Source organism: Eptatretus burgeri, chromosome 3, assembly GCF_056783735.1.
Source record: "Eptatretus burgeri isolate ZD-2024b chromosome 3, Ebu_testis_v1, whole genome shotgun sequence".
In the NCBI taxonomy this organism is placed as follows: domain Eukaryota; kingdom Metazoa; phylum Chordata; class Myxini; order Myxiniformes; family Myxinidae; genus Eptatretus; species Eptatretus burgeri.
In genome coordinates, this window is record NC_140963.1 from 141,469,704 (window position 1) to 141,495,199 (window position 25,496).

General features: G+C 44.5%; 1 protein-coding gene across 26 annotated transcripts in view; it reads left to right on the forward strand.

The window, feature by feature from the left end:
- LRRFIP2 (LRR binding FLII interacting protein 2) overlaps positions 1-25,496 on the forward strand; it is a 100,728-nt gene that overhangs the window by 17,920 nt on the left and 57,312 nt on the right. For 6 of the 26 annotated variants that reach the window (XM_085875957.1, XM_085875965.1, XM_085875968.1 and 3 more), the window contains 12 exons: positions 4,938-5,024; positions 9,404-9,421; positions 15,051-15,107; positions 15,461-15,505; positions 17,215-17,301; positions 17,623-17,665; positions 18,874-18,951; positions 21,044-21,082; positions 21,431-21,487; positions 22,434-22,514; positions 23,717-23,773; positions 24,028-24,141. In XM_085875957.1, coding sequence (XP_085732083.1) covers positions 4,938-5,024; positions 9,404-9,421; positions 15,051-15,107; positions 15,461-15,505; positions 17,215-17,301; positions 17,623-17,665; positions 18,874-18,951; positions 21,044-21,082; positions 21,431-21,487; positions 22,434-22,514; positions 23,717-23,773; positions 24,028-24,141 — 763 coding nt within the window. The remainder of the gene's footprint in view (positions 1-4,937; positions 5,025-9,403; positions 9,422-15,050; positions 15,108-15,460; positions 15,506-17,214; positions 17,302-17,622; positions 17,666-18,873; positions 18,952-21,043; positions 21,083-21,430; positions 21,488-22,433; positions 22,515-23,716; positions 23,774-24,027; positions 24,142-25,496) is intronic. The other 20 variants (XM_085875966.1, XM_085875969.1, XM_085875981.1 and 17 more) reach the window with 18 other exon arrangements.

Consider the following 25,496-nt stretch of genomic DNA (forward strand, 5'->3'; position numbering starts at 1 on the left):
TTTTTTTTTTTTTTTTTTGTCTGTAATCACGTATAAAAAATTCTGCAGAGCACAGTTATCATTGGAAATTTTTGTAACTTCGCATATCAGAGGCCTATAGAGTTCCCTTTCAGTGCACAAAATTTTGAAGGTCGAAGGTCAAGGTCACTTTGTCGCAAATCAGGGGAGTCGACGAAACCCTTATTTTTTGAGTAATTTTGATCGGATCGTCTTCAAACTTCATGGGAATATAGTTCATGGTCTGGCGCTCAGCTGATGAATTTTTGGTGGCGATTGGCCTTGACCTTCATATGTTTTTTTTTTTTAATGATTTTTTTTGGTCTGTAATCACGTATACATCACTCTGCAGAGCACAGTTATCATTGGAAATTTTTGTAACTTCGCATATCAGAGGCCTATAGAGGTCCCTTTCAGCGCATAAAATTTTGAAGGTCAAGGTCAAAGGTCAAGGTCACTGTCGCAAATCAGGGGAGTCGACGAAACCCTTATTTTTTGAGTAATTTTGATCGGATCGTCTTAAACTTCATGGGAATACAGTTCATGGTCTGGCGCTCAGCTGATTAATTTTTGGTGGCGATTGGCCTTGACCTTCATGGTTAGTGCCTAAGGTCAAACATATTTGACCCCAAGGTCAAATTTTCAAGTTTTAGAAACTATATCGTGTAGTACCTCAAATTGAACACCTCGATGAGTGCTTTCTCGATATGTCAAGCTTGAGACATCATGACGTCATTTGGTGACGTTATGAGGCAAAAGCATATTTTTCATGGTTACTCTGGAGAACGATTCTCATCGGAATCTCTCGTCGGCAGATATTCCTCAAGGAGTCGCTCCTGGTGGATAGCAGCTCTGTTCACCTCAGTGTGACCTTAAAGAAGTCACACGTGGTCACCTTTTGGCAAGATATGGGTCACGCTGCGGGTGACATTGGTTTATTTTTTTTTTTTTTGCATGCAAAGTCTTGGCTCATGGGAGAACAAGGTGATGGCACTACAATGCAATGTGCTGATTGTTGGGTGGTGAGCTGACAGTAAAGCCACAGAACAAGGAAGGGAATGATGAACAGGAAAACAGAGAGGAGGAAACACTTCAACCTGCAAGTAAGAGGATTGAGTTGGGAAGGGTTATTTGGGGGAAATAAAAATCGCTCGTAAGGATGGAGGATGAACCGAGATGGTGCTTGAAGCCCTGCGGGGGAGAGTGCGATTAAACAACCTCACGAAGGCAGTTCCATAAACTGGAGAAAAGCAGAACAAAAGATTTGAGGTGTACGGTCGGCCTGGGTTGTGAAAGTTTAACCAGTAGGGGGTTACTGGAAGAACATATGAATCCTGGAGTCGCTGGGGAGAGTCATAGAACAGAGCAAGCTCGACCGGAGTGGAGGTGATAAAATAGCGGCTACCCACCTGCCTGCAATGTGCAAGCAACACACCTTCAAGAGAGACCACCCAGCAGCCTGCGATGTGAAAGCAACACACCTTCAAGAGACCACCCAGCAGCCTGCGATGTGAAAGCAACACATCTTCAAGAGACCACCCACCAGCCTGCGATATGAAAGCAACACACCTTCAAGAGAGACCACCCACCAGCCTGCCATATGAGTGCAACACACCTACAAGACAGACCACCCACCAGCCTGTGACATTAGAGCAACGCACCTTCAAGTGCTTTGACCTCATCGCAGGGGATTCCAATGATTGTGAGCTTTGGATTCCACAGAATTCCGAATTTCAACATTTGCGATTTGAATTGTTCCTTCCAAGTGATGTTGCATTAAAGTTTTGCTCCATCGTTGTTGTCTTCCTTAAAGTTAATATATTTGGGTTTATTTTACACATTTCCGATGGTCGCTTGATCGACCAGTGTGGGATGCTGCTGAACACCTTCCTGCAGTCATTCCGTGCCGTTCACTGTTTTTTTTCCTTCTGATTTTTTTTCCAATTGAGTTATTGGAAGATTGCTTTGTTGAGCAAGATCCCATCCTAGGTTCCGAAGCACTTCCGTCTGCATTCGTCTCGTCGTGCTTCCAGGCATCGTTGTTCAGATGTATTGGGACACTGTATATCTCTTCTCCAGGTTTGGAGCTCGATGATATTTTATAGACGTGTCGTATGTTTGTTGATGTTTTTGAGGCGGTTCTGTTTCTTCTCATTCTGCGATTCGGAAAGCGTTGCCATCTGTGGACCGAGCGTTTAATGTTTCTCCTCGGTTGGACTTGTTAAACGCTTGAGAGTAATGTTTGTGTATTATGTTAAATTGCTTTGGCCTAAAGTCAGATGCAGTTCATCCTGAACACGGATTTTGAAATTCACCATTTTTGTTAATTGTTCAAAAATGATTTCTCTCCATCAACCAGGTGTCCCCTTTAGCATTTCCCTGTACGTCGGTTATTCGTTTCAGACTTTTGATCGTTCCTTTCTTGTTCTCGGGGCTCATCACAAATTAATTTCCATAATTGTGGTTTCTCTTTCTGAGGCATATTCCTCGCATTTTGTTTCTTTTTCTTCCTTTCATTTTATTTTATTTTCCTTCGGTGTAATTTCTGGGGGGGGGGGGGGGGGGTCGTTGTTTCCTACCCAAATGGTTTTGGTGTCTTGTGTTAGCTTCATTGGAGATCGTGTTTATTCTGCCGTTTCTGTTTTTATTTTGCTTGTGGTGTCGATCGGCACTTGTCCTTCTTGATTTCATCTTTCATTTTTGAATCCTCTTTCTTACCATCAAACTTCTTGTTCTTCTTGTTCTTGTTCTTCTTGTTCTTCAATGGCCATGTGTCTTGTGTCCCTGGAAATGTCTTTCCTTTTGTACCCCGTCGATGTAACGAAGGGCCGAATCTATCGTTATCTGCAAATCCAATTCAAAGGGGTACCACTCCCTCTTCGGCATGCTTCTCGGTTTAACTCCTGCACAGGTGCTCAGTCTCGAGAAGTGCTTTCCCTCTGCAGTTACAGTAGTTGCATCGTTTGGTCGTGTCTTGATATAACCTATTTTAAGATGGGTCTTGAAAGAACCACCTCGAAGTTTCAAGTGTGAACAACCCATTTGAGTACAGAGCCAGCCCATGAGCTTTTTCGCACACGATAAGGATCCATTAAGCGTTTTTATAAAAGTGATGTTTCACCATTGCTGGTTCGTGTTGGCACGAGCAGCGAAAACCTTTCCCCCAGACCTTCCTGTTTCCATGACCGTCACTCAACCCGTGTCTCCATCTCGTATGCGTTGGTTCCTGTTTAAAGGTTGGTACATTGAATCATCGCAACTAGTTAAGCTAGCTTCATACTGCTCGCCTCAACACTGCTGTTCCAAACACAGATTTTTGGGTAAAACTGAATTTAACATTTTCCTCTGGGATTAGACACAATCTACAGATTTGTTAGATTTTGTTAGATCAGATTTTGATTCAAAAATGGCACGATGTCCTCTGCCATCTACCCCAGTCGTCGTCTTTTCCTCTCCACCTTTTATCCCCATTCTGCTTCTTTTTTACTTTCTCTCAATTGACAACCAGGGTAACCCCTTCCTTCCGTACACCCCAGTTCCTTCACTTGATTACTTAATAGGTAGATGACCCCTTATTATCTCCGCCACCAAAAGTGGATATTGGTTATGTTTTCACCCCTGTCTGTCTGTACGTCTGTCTCTCTGTGAGCAGGATGTCTCAAAAGGTTTTGGACTGATTCGGACGAAACTTGGTGGACAGGTTGGGTGTGTCATGAGGACCAATCAATTCTATTTTAGTGAAGATCCGAATCATCTGGATCCGGATGCAAGAATTTTTTTATTTTTATTTTATTTTTAAAGTAATTCTTCACCAAAGAGATAGGGCCACAAACTGGATGTAGCATGATATCTCAAAAAGTTCTGGACAGATTCGGATGAAACTTGGTGGATGACTTGGGGAGGTAACAAGAACAAGCAGATTAGATTTTGGAGGTCCAGATCCAGATCCGGCGTATCAGCGGGATACATCGTTCAATCTAACTTCCAACTTGCTGGAAACATTCTGCAGTTGCTGCTGAGTGATGTCATGAATGGCGTTTGTGATCATAGCTCTGAGTTCATCAAAAGAATGTGGTTTTGATGAGTAAACAAGTGTCACATAGCCCCATGAAATGTAGTCCAATGGGGACAGGTGAAGCGAACGAGGTGGCCAAGCAATCGGTCCACGCGTACCGATCCACTTGTCTGGGTGGGAAGACAAGATTCAAGACCCGTCGCACATTCGAAGGATAGTGTCGGGAAGCCTCGTCTTGCTGGTACAAGGTAATATGTGAAAGATTTCATCGACATAGTTTGGGATCCAAATGTGGTTGTTGACTTTATCACTGATGTAGAAGTTTCTTCATCAGAAAATGTCAACTCGCCAAGAAACCCGCCTGGGAATTGTGGATATAACAGCAATAAGAACAACATTAATAACACCTTTAACACTGACAAAACCTGATGAATTTTGTTTCCATACACCATTTATAGTTTGTTTCTATCATGTGTAAATCAAAACTTATAAAAGTTCAAAGTTGCACATTAATTTATGGTGTGCGTGTGCGTGCGTGTGCGTGCGTGCGCGTGTGTGCGCGCGCGCGTGTGTGCCCGCGCGCGTGTATATACACACACGCGTTTGATTTTAATGTGTTTGTGTATATAACTATATAACACTCAGCATACACATTCATGACCTTCAGGGAGGTGTGAATGTGCCTTTTCTCCTGTTGTGCGAAGTACATATTTCGTTTTTTGTCCCTTAATGCCCTCAGGGCAATTTGGGTTTGGCACGAACATGCTGCCTGACAAAGCCAGCACCACTATAAGTCCTCCCAACCTCGTATAAAAACCATACATTGAGTATTGTCCAGTAGTACCATCCTTAGACCTGAAAGTATGTCTAACTGAAATGGTCTCTCCCATTCTCCTTCCACATCCTACTCCCGCTCCATCCTCAGGCCGAAGCAAGATTGGCAGCAAAAAGGGCAGCAAGGGCCGAGGCTCGTGAAATCCGCCTCAGAGAACTGGAGAAGCAACAAAAAGAGGTGACGACAATGGTTGTGGTTCTTGATGGTAGACACATATTGGGGTTGTTGAGCTGTCGCTAACTCACTGAGAAAAGTAGATTGCAAAATATTGCCAAAAATGATGAGAATGTCATGAGTTGGTACATTGAGAACCACTCGTCATAAACAATTGTACTTAACTGGAACCACTCATCATAAACATCAAGCAGAATTACTCACCCTCTGGGTATGGGTCGAGTTTGCACATTACTTACTGAAAAATAATATAATCTGTGTTTTGCAAGAAGACTACAGACGCTTGTGTGGTGTGCAATGTGCATCTAAAAAGTTCGAGATTGTCTAACTCCGAAGGGTGTGTTCTAATAGTAGTTAGGGTCTGAAGGGGACAAAAGGGTCGAATCTCTAAAGGATGTAAATGTCTCAGTGGTCGAAAGCTCTAAATGGTCCAGGGTCGAAGCAGTCGAAAGGGGTCTTAAGATGTTTAACATGTCTATAGGGTGTTAAGTTTTAAGGGGTGTAAAGGGAGTCAAAGGACTGAAGAGTTTGTTGGGTCTAAAGTGTCTAATGGGATATACAGTGCACTAAAGGGTCCAGCGTGGTCTATGGTGGTCGTAGTGGTCTAACATGTTCGTAGGGGTCTTGGGGTTCTAAATGGTCTTAGGGTTTTGTGGAGTCTCAAGGGTCTAACACGTTCTAAATGGTTCTAAAGGGTCTTGGGGGTCTTGAGGATTATAAAGGGACTAACTGGGTCTACAGTCGTCAGGTTCTAAATCTTTTGGGTTGATGTGTTTTTGGATTCTCAAGGGTCTAAAACATCTTCAGGGTTCTCAAACATCTTTGGAGCCCAAGGGTCTAAAGGGCCAAACAGGGTGGGTGTGTGTGTGTGCGTGCGTGCGTGTGTGCGTGCGTGCGTGCGTGCGTGCGTGCGTGCGTGTCTCTATATCAATATCTATAAAAACATGTGGAGTGTGACGAGCACTCTCCTGATCTCCATTGGACATAGACCTACACCAAAGCGTCACCTCCAACCCGGAGGCCTCGGCCCGGCGACTCTGTCAAACGGACAAAGATTACATGGTCAACATCAGTGAAACATCAAATGGAGACGCCTATCCGGATTTCGGGCTTGTTTGCCCTCATCAGGACGGCATACCGATAAATATATAACCAATGATGATCACATTTGTCGTTAAACATCAGGCGCACCTCATGACTGTTATGCTGAGCATCGCCGTGGATTTGTCTCACACAGCAAAGAGCAACCGTCCGTCTGGGTGGCAGACGGACAGTTGCTCTTTGCGGATGATGCGGTTTTACTGTGTGAGACATAATCCGCAGCGATGCTCACCATAACAGTTAGGATGTATGTATGTCTAAATGATGTAAATTTCTAACGTTGTCTCAAGGCTCTTCAAGAGTCTTGAAAGGTATAAGGCGTCTCAGCAATCTAAACGGTCTTAAATGTTGGGGTTTTTTTTTTTTTTCTTTGTAGCCCAACTCGAGGCTCGTGTCAGAGCTCATACATAGAAACATAAAACAAGGCAGGAGACAAGAGGGGTGGGAGAGGGCAGTACAAAATAGTGGGGAACAAAGGCAATATGATATCTGGAAAGGAGAGTGATGGGGTGGGGTACACAGGGTAAAGAAGATCGACACCACAGGCACTTTCAGGAAGGAAAGCAGGGAATTTGAAGGAGGTTGGTTTGGGGTGGATTAGCGGTGGTAATAAAATCACGATTTTGAATGGGGGAAGATATGAGATGGTGGTGTACAGCTGTTTTGAAGACCTGGAGGGAGGAGAGAGACTGAAGAGAGTGTGGAGTTTGTTGTAAAAAAACAAAAAGGAATGAAAGACTGAAGGTAAGTCGTGATTATTGATTTTGGCAGTTTCACCAGAAGGGGTTTTTGGTGGACCTTGAGTGCCTTGAGGAAATACAGGGTGGGGTGGAGGGGGGGGCAAGCTGGAGAGTGAACTGTAGAAGACAGAAAGACCACCGATCTGCCTCCGGTGAAAGAGTGAGAGACCCAAAGACTCTGCTTCATCACGGGAGATAACAATGATACTAAAAGCCTTGGTTTCCACAGCGTGAATCTGAGCTAGGTGTGAGGCAGGAGCACGACCCGAGAGGGGGCTGCATTGGTCCATCAGACTGTGGATGAAAGCTTTGTAAGTGGTTCGAAGCTCAGCTGTGTCAAGGAAGAACTTTGCACGAGTTAGGATGCCCAGTCGGTGACTGGCTTTGGCCTCATCAGATAGTGAGACCTAAAATAGTGATATTGAGATGGTGAGACCTAAAAACCTTGAATCGAAGGACATCTTCAAGGGGATTGTTGAGAAAGTAGATTTGGGGAGGGGGTTCCAGACGGCCCTTACGGAGAGACGTGTGAGATTTGTCAGGATTGCAAGACGTATTCCAAGTGTTTGACTAGATTGTGATTTTATCCAGGTCTGCAGAGAGTGAAGAGACTGCTGCCTGCCGATCAGAGGGATGAGAGATGGTACGGCAGAGGATGGAGTTATCAGCAAGGAGATAAAGAGAATTTTCCAGAGTCAGAAAGATCATTGATAGAAACCAGAAAAAGCACAGGGCCAAGAACACTGCCTTGAGGGAAAACCAGCCTGGACGGGTTGAGGAGATGAGAGAACTCCATTAAGAGCCACACCTTGACTGCGACAGGAGAGGAAGTCCGTGAGCCATGAGTGAAGATTGCCATAGAAACCATAAGACGAGAGTTTGGTGAGCAGTGAGGGATGCCAGACTGTATCAAAAGCTCGTGATATGTCTCAGGAGATGGCGCTGATTTCATGTTTGTTATTTAGGATCTCCATCCATGATTGGGAAAGCAGAAGTAGCAAGTCCAGGGTAGAGTGACCTGGTCAAAATCCAAATTGATGATCGAAAATCAGGCCATTGGAGAAGAGGAAGGATTTGATGTTGGAAGTGATGATTGATTCCATCACCTTGCTGATGATTGGAAGAAGGCTGATTGGTCTGTAGTTGCAGGGATCTGTTTTTGCACTATTTTTATGCAGGGCGGTAATGTTTGCTGATTTCCAAGCAGATGGCAGATGACGTTGAGCAAATGAGAACAGAGAGAGGGTGAGCAATCGCAGCAGAGTAGGTTTTTAGGACACGTGGGCTGATGCTGTCTTGACCGGTTGCAGAATCTGAGTCAAGGTTTGACAGCAAGCTCTCCACCTTGTCAGGAGAAAAGGACACAAAGTCCAGGAACAGCTATGTGCGCCTGGGTAAGGTGGGTACAGAAAGCGATGGGTTTGGGACACGATTTAGAAGCAAACATGGAGTTTAGGCATTCAGCCTTTTCACGTGCAGTGTCAGCTGTGCGGCCATTTGAGGTAAGGGTGGGGATGGAGGGGGAACATACACCAGAAATGGACTTAACCAAATGCCAACAGGATTTGGAGGATGGAGACGGGTTTGACAGTTCAGATTTGATATTAGAAAGATGTTGTTTCCTGGCTCGCCTTGGAGTAGACACACTTGTTCGGAGTTTTGTGGAAGGAACTGAGATTTTCTTCAGTCGGATTATCCTTCCATGAGGAGAAGGCAATTTGTTTCAGGGCAACTGCCTCGCCACAACCTTCAGTGTACCATGTGCGTGAGGTTTGATGGCTGCTTGAAGTCCTTGCCAGTCGGCCTGAGTGAAGTGCCAGACTCGATGAGGCTGAGGTGGTTCTCTAATAACAGCCAGATGTCTGCTTCTGTCTTTCAAAATAAATTGAAACTTTGCACGTGAAGTACTCCCCGTGGGAACAAGTGTGATTATTATTATTATTATTATTATTATTTTTTGATGTCATAGGTGGCTTTGTTATGATGTCATTGAATATGTCAAACGCTTTATCCGATCAGTATGAACATTTTTGAGCCATACATGTTGCGGAGGATGTTTTCCTTCCTAAGTGTCCCTCCAGACCCTGAGTCTTTGCATCTTGTTGAAAAGTACTTTGGATTTGAGGAAAGTTGACATGGGAGCTGCGGCCTCCCTTTGCCACCGAATCCATGAGAGCTTGACTGGAAAAGGCTTGTGTACACATTTGTGCATTTGTTAAACTTTTGTTGTTTCACCGTCTACCGGCATGATGCTTTTTTTTTTTTTTTCTTGAGACCGAAGACATTTCTATCGTTCCCTTTGTTTGCAAGTGTACTGTTCGAGAATAACCCTTGTGGATTGAAGGATTCCAGAGAACCTTGTGGTTAGGTTACCAGCAGTGCGGGTAAAACCTTTGCTCGGACACTCTTGTACTTGCGCCATCGGTTTCGTACATGGCGATCAATCTTTACAAACCGAAGTCTGCCTTGCACATTCATGAAACATTTTCTCTGTTGTTGTGTCCCATTTCCTGCTCGTCCCTCCCCACCTCGTGCAATTAGATTTGGCAGATTCAGAAGGTAAGGTGCGGCGTGTGGATTGTTTCTTTGTGGGTGCTTTGTTTGCAATCTAGCATCGCACGAGCTGTTCGGTTCCTTTTTATTCCCATTCCCTTTTAGCTTCGTGGCTAATCCATTGCCCGGCACTCACTGCGGACATGCGCTTGGAGTGAAAGCACTTTACAAATCTTTAACCTTTTTAGCTCTAACCAATCCCGTATCGATTCGTGACGCGACTGACAGCTTTGGAATGAAGAGTTGGGGTTTTTGGGGGGTTTTTTTAACACGTTTTTATAACTATATTAAAAATGTTGACAGATTTCCTGAAAAATTAACATGATTTTGTGTTGGAAAAGCACGAATGGTATTGACACATTAACGTTGCAATGGCGTTGGATTTCCACAAGCGATTGTTCACTTTTGTCTATCCTGGGTTTTAATCCCGACCCAGCTATAAACTGTCATTCCGGTGTTTCACAGGCAAAGGGATTCATCAATGTGTTTGCCGTCCCTCGAATGGATGTAAAACTGGCGTCTCGTCTGCCCGCATCAGATGGTGGCCGTTAAACGTCCCGCAGTGTCCTTCGCCAAGAGTAGATGAGCCATCACCGGCACCCTGGTCAAATGATACATTTCGTCCCAACCTCAGTCGAGCGTCAAGCCTGCTCAGCCGCTTTGTGAAAGACTTGATCCAAGATTCCCCCGCCAAACTACACAAGAACCTGGGAATAACTGTGGCCGTTAAAGAAGAAGACCGCTCTTTTGTCTTCCTCGGAAAATGTTTGTTTGTTATCGTTTTTAAAAACGACCTCATGATGGACGTGTGTGCATGGATTACAGTTGGAATAGGCAGTGAGATTTCGCCACCTTGGGAAGCTCATTAATGCTCGAGTAGAGGGATTTTATATCAGGTACTGAAGTGCCTGGTACAAGGTTAGCCTCCAATAAACGAACAAATCATTATGTACAATGGCAGCCTTTCACATGTGCTGGTTTTTAGATCCTCGTGGAGGATCTCCAAGTCTTACTCACGTTGTTCTTCATCTTCTTCTTGTGGACTTTTTTGTTTCACAGCCTTCAGTTTTCATCGAAACTTCCCGAAACTTGGCAAATATATGTAAAAATACCCTGCGCAGACAGTAACCATCTCCGATTTTGAAAATTCCTCCGAGAAAAAAAGTTATGACGTCAAAATATCTGCGCTAATGGAAATCGCCTAAAAAATTATCTCCGAAACTAGGCAAGCTTTTTGAATTCTGTTTGTGGGAATCGAACAGGGCATTAGCAGAGATGAATTACCGCACATATGATGCATCACTATGATGTCATCAATTTTAATGACATTCCTATTTTTGGACATTTTTTGTTTCACAACCCAGAGTTTTCATCGGATCTTCGTGAAACTTGCCATGTATATGCAGAAAGCCCACGCGCAGGCAGTAACCATCTCTGATTTTGGAAATTCTTCCTCGAAAAAAAGTTGACGTCATATCGCCGCTAATGGAAATCGTCTTTACCGTTATCTCCGAAACTAGGTAAGCTGTTTGAATTTTGTTTGCGGGAATCAAGCCAGGCATTAGCACAGATAATTTATCGCAAGCCAGATACACCACAATGACGTCAAATTCGTTTTTATGACGTCATCATTAAGAGGACGAGGATCTTAGCTCATTTGAGCTTGTTTTGTTTGTTTGTTTGTTTGTTTGTTTTAAACCTCTTCCACTGCAGGAAGGTGGAGGTTATGTTTTCATGTCTGTGTCTGTCTATCTGTCGTTGGTTGTTTGGCTGTGAGCACGATATCTAAAAAAAGTTGTGAATGAATTCAGGCAAAACTTGGTGGACAGGTTGGGTTTGTGACGAGGACAAATTGATTCGATTTTGATGAAGATCCGGATCCAGATACGAGAATTATTTAATTTTTAAAGTGATTCTTCACCATTGAGAGATTGGTCCAAAAACGATATTACAGCACGATATCTCAAAACGTTGCGGACAGGTTATGACAAAACTTGGTGCACGAGTTGGGTCGTTGACAAGAACGAGCGATTCGATTTTGGTTCAGGTTCAGGTCCAGATGCAGATGCGGCCTATCGGTGCGATACAAAACGTAACCAACGTTCACTGTTCAGCCTGGCAGACGTACGCACTCTACCGAGCGCCATTTTAAACTTTGATCATAACATGTGACGGCATGTATGAACCACTTAAACTTCCTCGTATTAAACCCATGCACCTCATTGTGTGCATAGACCAAAGGTTTTAATTAATTAATTAATTTCCACAGTTCGGTCATTAAAAAGGAGGCAGTACTTGCACATTGACTCTCAGTTGTTGTTGTTGTTGCTGCTGCCGCTGGTCTGTATGTCAGAGTCGTCATGCAGATCTACTTTAATATAGATCATTCATTGTCAGATCTAACCTAATCCATCCACCTTAGTGACACGAGTTAAAAGCACTCTAGTTTTCTTATTCAGTAATTACATTGTAATCAAGTTATCTAATTTAACCATGAAGCATGAAGAATTCACAGATTCTGTGTGGTATCCGTTGCCACAGCAAATACCTGGACGGCCTGAGGAACGGTTAGACCAAGTTGTCTGATTTAACCAGAACGTTTTTGTCAAATTTAACCACAAGTTGATTTACTTATTTTTTTCTAAATGTCTTCTTTTTTTTTAACCTTGAATGTAGATTACATTCAAGTTGTCCGCACACTTTCCTGATGGTGTGTTTGTCTGCATCCTAAATCAACTGCAATCTGTATGATTCATCCTAAGGCTTTTAAAATATGTCACGCACGCACAGCTTTTCGCAGCATTGTAATGGGATGAACGATTTTACATCTGAATATATAAAATTTGTCATCTGCATGTTCACATTTATTGCAAAGACTGCTGGGCCAACAACAACCACCACATTTGGCACACAGACTAAGTCCGACCCCAGGGATTGACCTAAGGGTATTTTCATCCACAACCTCGGGCATTTTTCCCTGTTTTTATTTTTAATTTTTATTATTTCTTTACTGGGAGCAGCCAGGGGGGTTATGTTGTTTTCCTTATTCAAACGTGCAATTCAAAAATACCTCTCCAAAATACCTCCTTGCTTCTTAATTCAAAACACCTCACTGCACTGGAAAATATGAGGCTAGGAATACTGTGTTGTGAAGGGGTGGACTTGTAATACCCTCTCCTACCTGGAGCGGCACTGCATCATACACATTTACATAGAGAATTTGCATTCCCTCCCCCCCCCTCCATCCCAAGACCACCGGCAAAGATTTAAAACACCCAGTGCACTAATTGGGGTTATGCTGTCACAAGTCTGGATCCAATCGGCCCAAAACTGGAGGAGGAGTAGCGCGACGGACTCGCATACACACAAACGAGTTCAAACACGCACCGTTTCATGAATTGGAGGAAGAATATACAATCTGATTGGCCGACAGCTATCACATGACACAACACGGGAAAACGCCAGCAGATCTAATTCGATGAGCTGTGTTTTCCACCCATTGGCTGGACAGCTTGCCTGACTCCACTGACATTTGTAATCTAATGAAATAATATGTTTGCCATTTTGTGCTCTGGTAAGTGTTGTGGAGTATTCGCAATCGCCACACCTTCGCTATGTTTTCCCTACATTGTAAAGCAAGCATGAGCCCATATTTGTCTCTATATGGGAGGTTTCACGTGTAGGCCTTACCCTTTTGGCCTTCAGCCCTCGAGCGAGGTTCATGCTTATTCACTGCCTGGGTTTTTTTTTTATTTTTTTTTCTTCGAGTGAATGTTTTCCCTTCACAAATTTCACCCCCACCTCTAAACCTCCATGTCTGTTGTGCTTGTGCGATCACTGGTGGTGTGAACAATCGGAGATTTTTACTGGTGCGAACAAAGTCTCGCTCTTTGGTAGAGGGTGATGAGAACACTCATGTCGAACTTTAACGGTTCAAACGTGTAATTCAAAAAACGTTGTTAATTACGTACGCACATTTTTATGCTCCCCCGCCTTTGACCATCCCCATCCTGCACTGCTGTTCCTTGACACATTTTTGTCCATGAAGGTAGAACAAAAAATATCGTGTACAAAGAATCTTTCTCGTTTAAAAAAAAAAAATTGTCCAATTAAATAATGAGTTTTTTTTTTTTTAAAGTACAGAACCTGCTGCAATGGTGGGTTCTTTTGCATCAGGGCCTTCCTTCTCGGTGGCCCCAATCCCCTAATCATCCCACCTGCTACCCCTTGGATTGGAGCAGAAGCCAGCATTATTCCATGTCATGAAACGCGATGAATACTGCTTACGACCTGACCTACTTACGATACTTTGAACAGAGCTCCCTATTGAGATGTCGTGCTCTTTGTGACGGGCCTCAAGCACAATAAATCGAGGTCCCAACAGTGGAAACAGAAATCTGAATTAAACTTTCCACGGTAACGCCGCAGGTGTTCACACGAGTTATGAATATTGTGGAGTGGTGCAGTTTTGCAACAGGAGGTGGCATCAGTGCTTACTAATTATTTCCATTCGTAGAACGGGCATTCCAACTAGTTACCTCTGCCCACCGAAGGTGAAGGAGGTTGTTTTCACCCCTGTTTGTCTGTTTGTTACTTGCGAAAATGGAAGATTTTTCATGTATATTGGTTGGTCGTGTGTGTTACTCTGTCTCTGTCTCTGTCTGTCTGTCCGTATGTCAGTAGCCTACAAGTTGCAATTTCAAACCGATCTTCAATGAACATCACCGCCAGGAAGAGTTTGGCATAAAGCAAGAAGCCTCTTGTTTTTGAGGTCGAAAGGTCAGGTCAACGGATTTGTCGGATTTCTAAAATTTCTCAATTTTCTCCAAATTGACATCTGATTGACTTGAAATTTGAAGAGGAGTTGCATGTCAGGTCAAGGAAGTGGAGCACCAATTGTTATTTTGGGATCTCACAAGTATCGTGCTCTGCATGACAACTTTCTGTGTTTGTTTGTTTGTTTGTTTGTGTGCAGGATATCTCAAAAGGTTGTGGACGGATTCAGACGAAACTTGAAGCACACGGGTGTGCGATGCGAACAAATTGATTCGATTTTGATGAAAATCCGGATCCGGGCGGTGACATGCACCCCATCAAGTGCTCTTCTATTTAAAATATAATCGATTTATACCCGGCAATTATTGAATTGTCCGTTGCATTGTGCATATGCGCAAGTTGAGCTCACGGTATCACGTGTTCCTCCACAAAAGGTAATTCTCAAAAGGGCGCCGATCCCTCAAAAGGACAATCATTGCTCTTGCACGTACGCATCTCCAGATGTACATGTCACCAGAAAGTGTCCTAAAAGGCATCGTCAAATGCACACATCGTGTGTTACGTTATCCTCTCGTTTCTCCAACCCGTCTTGTTTGTCCGTATCGGAGCTCGTCGGTCCTCAGGACGTGTCCTTGGGATACCTTGCCGGTTAACGTTCCGCTCTGTCCCCCCCCCCGAGCATGCAATGCATTGTGCACGGTTTTCATTTCAGCCCTTTGAGCACGAAACCCATGGAACATCAATTGTAGTTGAAGATGAGTTGAATATTTTAAACCGTGCTTCCATGAATTTTTTGCCTTGGTTTTCCTTACCAACGATCCCTCCCTCCTGTGATTCGGTTTTTGCCTTTTGTGTGTAGAAATACCAACTGCAGCATAACCACGACGGTGAATCGAGTTCTGTCCAGCTCTGGGTGGTACGGCGTGTGTGTGTGTGTTTGCTGTGATTTGACGAGCTGCTCGATTTGATTGCATTGTCAGATTTTGTGCTTGAGGACACATCCCGTAAGCTCCAGATGTTCATCGAATGCCCAGCGAGGTATTGTACTTCCATCGGTATTTGTGGGCCCCGTGTCAAAACCGTAATGGCACTGACTAGTTGAATTCCCTCCATTTTCTTGGTGAAAGCATCCTGAAGGTCGTGCCGTACCCTCCTTCCCCACCCACCCTCCTCCGCACACTTCTCGGTGTCCTTGTGCCGGGGGTACGAGGACTGGATAATGCCGCGTTTTGCTGAAGTTTCGTTGCCCCCCCCCCCATGTTATTGTAGGATGGAATTGACAGCCATGCCAAGCAGAGCCCAAAGATTTCCCCGGTTGGTTTTGTTGTTTTTGGGTTTGTTTGATGAGTAACCTTGCATGTTGTGACCTGCCTGGTGTGCAACCTTCACCACACACACCCACCCACATCTGGTTAATCACCCCCCCCCCCCGTCCCCATTTTATTTAACTTGCTTGTTTCTCATCTTGTACCACAAGGATAGCTAATTGCTTGTTCTGGAATTTAATAACTGAGCACACAGATTACTGTTCTGTGCAATTTATGGGTCGTTAATTAAGCCCTCGTGGCATCTGAGGAGGCATTTCTGGAAGGAGGATGAAGTATGGGTGGTTGTGTGGTGGATTGCCATGAACTTGAGTTCGCAAAGAAAATTTATCATCGGAGTTTGCACCATTATATGGAAAGGGGGAGCGAGTTTGACAGGACAGTGATCCCGACACAGATCAACTCATCGCCCACGAAGGTGTCGTCAAGTCGACTAAACGGCCTTCTCGACCTTCACCAAACATCTCGGTTTTCTCACCCGATGGCAGAAAGTAATATCAGTGTCATCGTCATGGCTGGAGAGGGAGAGTTCCTTTTTTAACAAAGTTGCAGCACTACCTTTTAACCTTGAAATGAAAAGATCTGGATGACACTTTGAAAGCGATCGTGAAAGCTCCTTGAAGAGAGGAATTGATGAAAGTTTATGAGTCATCCAGAAAGACCGAACGATGAGCTTCACCCGAACCTCTTATTGAAGAGATTCTGAGTGATTTCCTTCATTCCACCCGGAACTCCACGTTTTCATCTTGGTGCGTGGCACGTTATGAAACGGGGTTGGCGGTCACACAAAAACCCTTCTCGTAAGAACCGGACAGCAACAACAATGGCACTCGGGGGAGAACGTACCTCCGCCATGCTGAACGCTTCACGTTTTGTATCCGGCTGATGGGCCTGATCCGGATCTTCACCAAAAATCGAATCTATCTGTCCTCGTCGCACACCCAACCTGTCCACCAAATCTCGTCCAAATGCATGAACAACTTTTGAGGCATCGTACTCGCAGACAGCCAGACGGGTGAAAACATAGCCCTCGTCCACCATCGATGGCGGAGGTAACAAAGCCAAACATGTAAGTCTGTTTGTAAAGGAGGAACGGTCACAAAGCAAGATCCATGGATTAGCTTGTGAAGGTCAGACAATGACAAAGGTCGACCCCAAGCAAATCGCGCGAAGGAGGCTTCAGGGAAGTGCGAGCTCCTGATGATCCGGCGATCGTGGTTGCGACGAGCTCCGCTCCCACAGTCTCCTTCTGTACTGGAGGTTCAAAAAGAACCTTCACACGTACACGCTGTTTGTGCATCCTATTTATGGACACCCGTTGCCCAAAGTTTCAGCTCGTTTAGTCATCGGTGTCGAAGCGTTTTACATCTCTGACTCTGTTTGTATGCAGCAGGGACAGCTTGCATGATTATGAGGTTCCTTTGACATCTGCTGCAGGAATCTTGTGCCAGGAGGCCTCGAGGGCCCAGACTAAAATAGGAAGCCCATTTATTTTGTGCCATCGTTTCCATATATGGCAAATCTTCACTACAAATGAAGCTTTTTAAAATCTCATTTCTGAACATTATAACAGACATGCTGATGCAATCAAACAACATTTGAATATCTGTCTTTCATCTGCATATGATGTTTTTACGTTTTATAAACACTTGGTCGTTCCATGTGACTTATTGCTGAGAGCATTCCTGATTCCGTTAGATCTTGGAAGGCAGCAGAGTCCGAGCCTGATTCACAAATGGATGGGGGAGACATACATGGAATGCTGGCTGAGACCGAGCACAGTTCGTAAGCTCATGGGGGAATTCCTTGAACATTTGGATGTTGTAAACTGATGATTGGGAGCATACCTGAGCTGATAATTGGCTCACCTCACAGGCTGTCTGCTCATTGGTTTGCTCCCCTCCACTTTAACACATCTCATTTCTCACATGTAATTTGTCATTCTTGTGTACAACCTTCATCTGTTCGTCACTAACCTCTGCACTCTGATTCGTGTAACGTGCCGCAGCATGCTCCGGTACATTCGGTGAGAAATGTGAAAGAATAATGAAGGTTGTTTCAAGTTCTCATTTGTTCTTTATTTTTTACAAACACTTTTTCCTGCAGGAGGAGTCATCACGTTGCAAACACAAGAAATCTAACTCGGTTTGTAAGAGAAACGTCGTCGCTTTCCTTTTACGTCGTGTGGCTCCCTATTGTCCCACTTTCCCCTTTCTTCCAAAATATTTGCAAATGGGTCTCTAAAAAGGGACAAGATTTGGAAATGAATGACAGAAACTGCTCTTTGTTTGTTATGTAACGCTTGTTTGATTGACTTGTTAGCTTTGCTTACGTCATGGTGTTTGGGTTCAAAATGTGCGTCGATCAAATGTGGGCAGAGTGGACAACCTGGCATCGCCTGATGGCCCCTTCTGCCAACTTTGTCAGTTCTCACAGCCAGGGTCCAATGATATGAAGTTGTGAACTGGAAATTGTATCCACTCGATCACCGTGAAACAAGATGTCATTCGCTCGATCACCGTGAAACAAGATGTCATTCGCTCGATCACCGTGAAACAAGATGTTATTCGCTCGATCACCGTGAAACAAGATGTTATTCGCTCGATCACCGTGAAACAAGATGTTATTCGCTCGATCACCGTGAAAGAAGATGTCATTCGCTCGATCACCGTGAAACAAGATGTTATTCGCTCGATCACCGTGAAACAAGATGTTATTCGCTCGATCACCGTGAAACAAGATGTTATTCGCTCGATCACCGTGAAACAAGATGTTATTCGCTCGATCACCGTGAAACAAGATGTTATTCGCTCGATCACCGTGAAACAAGATGTTATTCGCTCAATCACCGTGGATGGCTCGAGTGATTAACACGGTGTTATTAGCTCCATTACCATGCATGGCTCGAGTGATTAACACGGTGTTATTAGCTCCATCACCGTGCATGGCTCGAGTGAGTAACACAGTGTTATTGGCTCAATCACCGTGTTTGGCTCGAGTGATTAACACGGTGTTACTTGCTCCATCACCGTGCATGGCTCGAGTGAGTAACACAGTGTTATTAGCTCAATCACCGTGTTTGGCTTTAGGGAGTAACACGGTGTTATTTGCTCCATCACCGTGCATGGCTCAAGTGAGTAACACAGTGTTATTAGCTCCGTCACCGTACTTGGCTTTAGTGATTAACACGGTGTTGTTAGCTCCATCACCGTGTTTGGCTCGAGTGATCAACATGGTGTTATTCACTCTATTGTCACAGCTTTACTCTCCCCCACCCCACCCGCAACATCGCGATCACTATTTGTTTGATTGTTCCCATGTTTATTAGATCATGTGAATTGTGTCTGTGTTTCACAGAAGGTAGTGTCCGATGACATGAGTGTGTCCAGTGTCTCTAGCCAGGAAAGCGCTGGAAGCAGCATGAGAAGCAGTCCGGTTTGTCTCACACTCGTTTACCTTTGACTAACATAACTGTTCTGGCACGACCTTTCTAGTACCTAACCGGTGGCTTGGCTTCATTGACCATGTGCTGAGAGCATTTTGAACCTTGAGTGGAGTGGAGTGGAGTGGTGTGCCAGCTCAGCCGATCTGTTGCGAAAAATTGTGGAAGAAGCTGTTGATCAATTGGAGAACTGGTTGATGAAGTTTTGCACTAATATCACGTGAGCCTTCCTAACAGCATGGGTCATCATCAGGGCAATTTTTTGTTGTGCTAAAAAAACGTGAAAAGTTGCACAAAAAAGTAACTTAAAATCCATACCCAGAGGCTACTGCAACCTCTAATTTTCAGTTGGTCATTGATTTATTAAATTCTCAAAGCTAGCAAGTCGTCAACGATACAACATTATCATGAATTCAGCAATGACACGTCATTTTACAAGGTTTTCAAAGTCGGCATTTGATCAAATCGCTCAAATTCACGGTTCACTGCTGTGATTGTAATATACAAATGTATTTCTCAACCTTTTCGGGCGACAAGTTACGGTCTTCCCCTCGTCGTTTTTTCAGCATCGAAAAAGTGTTCAACGCTCACCGAAGTAACTTGACTTTTGCAACTTTGCGTACAAACTTGGTGGAATCTCATCGTGTGCCAGGTCCATGATCTGCCTTACGTCCTTGTTCTGCTCCAGACGCCTTTCCAAATGAGACGCTATCCCACATGGATCAGTGCCGAGGCCGAGCGATTTCAGATCGTTGAAAGAATCAGAGATCGTATACGTAGAACTTTCACATTTAGTGACCAGCTCAATTAGGTACTTGCAGTCACGATCGATACTGAGCAAGTCCTTCGCCATTTGTTCTGATGCTATCACTTCCTTCACTCTGGTAACAAGCAAACCATCACCTTGAAATTACCCAACGATTCTCTTGATTTCTGGCAAATTGTCAGCACAATATAAAGCCACATTTAACCAGCTTGCTCAGCAGGTTACGATGGGTTGAGGTGGGTATCCAACTGCGGCAAACTCCTCCTTATGGCCTTTGTTCTGGGCGACAGCACTCTTGACACTAGCGGTCAGAGTAGTGGGCTCGAATCTTTTCGGCGCGGTTATGAAGGAGATGCGCAGTACACGTGACATTGAGTAGTCGTGGGTAAATTTGCTTGAGGAGGCATCTAGCAGCAGTCATGTAGCGTGCAGCGTCGTTCAATGGTATAACTGTAGCATTCTGATTGTACATCCACTTCATGTATAACTGTCTGTGAGTTGACTGAGGATGGAAGCTGCTTGCGGTGCAGCAGGAAAGTCTTTTCTGGTAATTCGGAACATTGACCACGAGAGTGTTAATGTACTTTGCACCTGCCACCTCTGCTTCATCGATGACCATCGATATGTTCTTCCCTTTGAGCAAGTTCTGGACCCGCAATGTTTGTTTCTCTGCCATCAATGCCACTCACGATCGGCAACAGGACTCAGAAGGTGCATTGCAGCCCATGAATTGGAATAGTGACTTCACCTCCTGATTATTGAGTTTCTAGAGTGGTATACCTGCTGAGAGAAAGCTCACAACTACCCAATCAACAAATCCTTGTCCCTTGCTCACTTTCTCAGTGAGCAGCAATGTCTGTCGACGTTCATTTTTTTTTCAGCATCCTTGGCTCTCGTGTGTTTTGCACTGTCGTGATGTTTCAGAACACTGGACCGTCGTTTGTGGCACACGACTGTAGAACATAGCTTGCAGAACAAACTGTTCCCAGCAGTTACTGCGAACTCAGTTGGAAATTCTGCTCCATCGGCTCGTACTTTTGCAATAGAAGAAGCAGATTCCTCAGGCAGAATTGGAAAGGAAAGCTGACGTCCTTTATAAAAGAGATGAAAGTCGATATTTAAGTGAAAGGAGATAAGATCTAACAACTTGCTAGCAAACACGAATACCACGTAAAAAAAAAAAGTTGTAAAAGTTGCAAAGAATTGCCCTACGAGTGATCATTTTCCACGTCGCACAAAGGTTGCCGTGGGACCCTTTGCTAACGTGTGCTGAGCCACACCATTGGCCATTCTCATGTCACGTGTTTGTTTTCACGCAGGTGTGCAGGAGTAAATCCAAACGGAAGAGTGGTTCCAGAGTATGTATGTATGTTCCCCTCCCAAATGTCTCCATCACGCCGTCGTCATGTCCTGCTTACAAAATGCACTGATTAACTTGTCGAGGACCTTTCCGCCATGATGCGGAAAGGCCTTTTTTGTCTGTTGTTCTCCATGAGGACGACTTTGAAGCCTTCGATAGATGTGTTTTGCAATTGGTGTTTTTCAAATTGATGTCTCTTTCTTCGAGCTTGTATTCCTCAGTCGAGCTGCCACCACCGAGGACCTCCAAGCTCGTGTTGCTGCAAATGGAGAGACTTATGCGTGCTTCCTCTTGGAGGATTAGGCACAGGGGTCGAGCAATAAGTTCTACCTTTTCTCTCTTCCAGCATAACGGGTACAACGAATGGGCCTTCGATGATTACGAAAGCTTCACTTCGAGCACGGTGCGTGTGGACATTTGGAGTATGGTCTTTGTTGTGCGTGCGTGCTCTCCGTGGTCCTCGTTCCACCCTCGTTCCGTGTACGGTCTTTGTGTGTATGGCTTTGTGGCTGTGGGTGACTGATTGACTGTTGACATACACTTTTGACTTTTTCAATAGGTGCAAGATTATTGTGTTTTACACTAATTTAATTGTGAGGATTTTTCTCATTCAATCTGCATTTCAGAACTTTTAATACTACCTGCTTACCTGGCTTTTGTTGCTCATGTTAGCACGTCTGTATTCAGTAAACTTACCAGATTTTTGTTTATTTATTTATTTTTTGCTCCATCAGAGTTGTCGATTCTTCCTTTCGTGCAGATTGAACATCGATCGTGATTTATTGCTGGCACTCATGTTGGTTGGGGTTATTCCAGTTGGACGCAATTCTGAGCGTGCATTCTTCCCCGTGCCTCGTTCGTAACGGCTGTGTCGGAATGCCTGTGTTTATTTAATGGGTTTGTGTGGATTCACCGTTCGCTTGGTGTGCGAGAAATTTGTCCTCGTGTCACTTGTTACCAACTCGTTTGTCCACATTGTCCCAACGTTCTGCTCCCGCGTCAGCTTGATTGGCTCCATCAGACTGACCGGTTGTACGTATGATATAAATGGTGCACTCGCTTTTACGGACAAAAATGGCACATTTCAACAAATCTGGTAAATATGGTACATACGTATAATATAATCCTTCTTTCCCCATGCCCCAACCTCCCATTGGATGTAGTAGCATCATTGTAGAAGACCTGATCACATGTATTGTTTTTAAAAAGCACAACCGACCTCTCAGTTTGTCATGGATTTCAGTTCATGCTTTGCACTTAACTTCACCGTGCTTGTCCATTGCTCATTGATCTTCACCGTGCTTGTCGATTCCTTGTTGCCGTGGTTACTTTGGCTTCATGACCATCAGAGGGCAAGCAGCAGTGCTCTCTCCAAGACCACGAAGTCCCACACTGCTCAGGCTAGCTCCTCGCGTCGTACGAGTCCCACGGTGAGATGACTCGCATGTGTTCTCTGCGGTTGCCGTGATCCGTTGCCGTTCGTATTTAACCACCAAGATTCACTTGTCACACTTGTCTCCTTATTTTCACAACCTTTAACCCCGTTTTAACGTCCTGTGTTTGGGGAGAATCACTTTGAGCGACGTCCTCGCTTGGTTTATACTGTTACGTCTGCCATTGTAATCGGTACTACATTGGATTGCTTTGTACATCTAACCATGTGACCTCCAAAAGTGAACGTGCCATAGCGCACTGGCTTGTTTTTGATCTCACCTTCGCCTGTCATGAACACACTCACCTTCGCCTGTCATGAATCATCAACAACAACGGAGGTTGATGTAATCTCTTGATGCAATTTCTTGACATTTTCTACTGCCGGTAATATCTCATCCATCCATTTATTAGCTACGCAGGTCCAGTGAAAGTTTTGACGACCACTAACCTGCTCTCCCTGCCTCCTCTCTTTCCAACATTCACCTGTGTACTCACCATTTTCTTTCCTCTTCTTACTCATACCTCCTCTCAAGCTTATTTTCCTTGTTTTCCAACCAATCCCACACTCCCTTACCCTCATTTATCTCTCCTACCACCCTTCCCTCTCTTTTTCTCAGTTGTGCCACCCTGCCTAACCCTCCACATTGTGCCTATGTAATAAATAGATGGCTCTTAGAATTCCAACTCGCTGTGCTATCCTTCTCTCATACTGACGACGATGAGTACGCCTCTCCTCAATTCTCGTTGGCACGGAGTCCACTGACTCGCATTGGCGAGTTGTAGAGAAGTAGGAGGCCATCAGAATTTTGGGCCGACTCGCCATTGGGACTTGCTCGATTAACCCCAATTCTTGACGGTTGGCATTCTTTCAGACGCGGCACCAGAGCGGCGGCTCGTGCACATAATCCATGCATTGCCTTCTGATGACCCTCTCCGTACTCGGCTGACATGCCAACATGTATTGCTAACGAGGTTTCCTTACTTCCCTGAGCATGGAGTTTATTATATAATTGGCAACGCGTTTTGATTCGCACTAATACGAAACAAATCTGTCATTGTTTTTGTCAGCTCATCCCACTTTGTTCGTGTGTGTGGTTATTATTATTATTATTATTATTATTATTATTATTATTATTATTATTATTTTCTTTGCTTCCAACCTCCCTTTCCCCCTCCTCGTACCGAATCGGGTCTGCAGTCATTGAACGGTGACTGCGCTTCACGGCACGACCCTTGGTACACACAACACGTGCTGGTGAGCACGACCTTGTGTTGATTGATGAGAGTTCCATCATTTAATATTTCAATTTATTGATTGATTGATTGATTGGATGTTATGACATTTATGCACTACAAGAGGCTTGCCTCATGTTCGGCCTTTTTGTTTTGCCCAACACCCTTCACTTGTTGTTGGATGTAAATAACTTATCCAGTTATTTCATCTTTCTTGCAATCTCTCTTTCCTTCATACCTTCTCATCTTTGTCCCTGCGCCGTGACCTCTGAACAGCGGTCGGGTCCGCCGTCAAGAAGGGGTTCTGTATCGGATCAGGTGACTGGCACGTCCCGTAGGTCCAGCTCTCTTTCTCGTTACGATGACGCCTCGGCGTTCGAGCTAGCAGGAGTAAGTTTGTGATCTTGCGGAGAGGCGGGATTTGCCAAGATGCTCTCCCCTCCCCTCCCCCCCACCCCCGCCTCCCTACCCCCCACCACGTTAATTTTGATAACCACATTAAAGCAAATTTTGTTCTTTTCAAAGTCTGTAGTGTGTTGAAAAGGTTCACATGTTACTCGTTGGCCGATGAGAAAAGACCGTTTGTGATTCCCTGAACAGCTGGATGGTTTGAGGTGATCTCATGTCCGTTGATTTTTTTTGTCGTAAATGCACAAATGGGTTTGTATACCTGTTTAGTTCAGTAATAGCCAAGCACTTTGCTCCTCTTCCAGTGTTTGCTCCCACCCCTTTTCCCTTTCTCGGCTGCCCCCCTCCACCCCCAACCTACATTACCCCACTTTACCATAATTCTTTTCCTTTACAAAATTAATTTTACAGACATAGTTGAGGCTCATCGAAGAGCGAGAGCGGAATGTAAGGGAGAAACACCAACATCAGAGAAGTGAGATCAAGGTGAGGGGGAGAAGGACACGTGGGGGGCCCCCAGCAAAAACGTTACAGTTAGAACTATAGTGCATGAGAGTAGTACTCTCATATACCATAGTTGGTAACAGGTCCTACTGCAGTAGGCTGCAGAGAATTACTCCAGGAAAGGAATGCTATCTTTGCCAGGGGGTGAACAAACAAACAAACAAGCAGTCGTAGACTGGTACTTACGAAATCGTCAACTTGACCTCTGACCTTGTCTGATAAAAGCTGTCTCTGGAGAAGGTAGCGACGCAAACCAGAAGTTTCTACGATGATTCTGTACCAAACCATCAAAAATCGAATGTTTTGGATGTTTGACCTCACTGTGACCTTGACCTTTGACCGATTTTGACCAAAATCTAATCAGCACTAGCCATCACCCTCCTGAATCACGTGGTGTAATTTGACATTGGTAGCTTCTTCCGTTCTCGAGTTATCATTTTTTGGATGTTTGACCTCACTGTGACCTTGACCTTTGACCGATTTTGACCAAAATCTAATCAGCACGAGCCATCACCCTCCTGAATCACGTGGTGTAATTTGACATTGGTCGCTTCTTCCGTTCTCGAGTTATCGTGCCTACAAACAAACAAACAAACAAACAAGCAGTCATAGACTGGTACTTACGAAATCGTCAACTTGACCTCTGACCTTGTCTGATAAAAGCTGTCTCTGGAGAAGGTAGCGACACAAACCAGAAGTTTCTACGATGATTCTGTACCAAACCATCAAAAATCGAATGTTTTGGATGTTTGACCTCACTGTGACCTTGACCTTTGACCGATTTTGACCAAAATCTAATCAGCACGAGCCATCACCCTCCTGAATCACGTGGT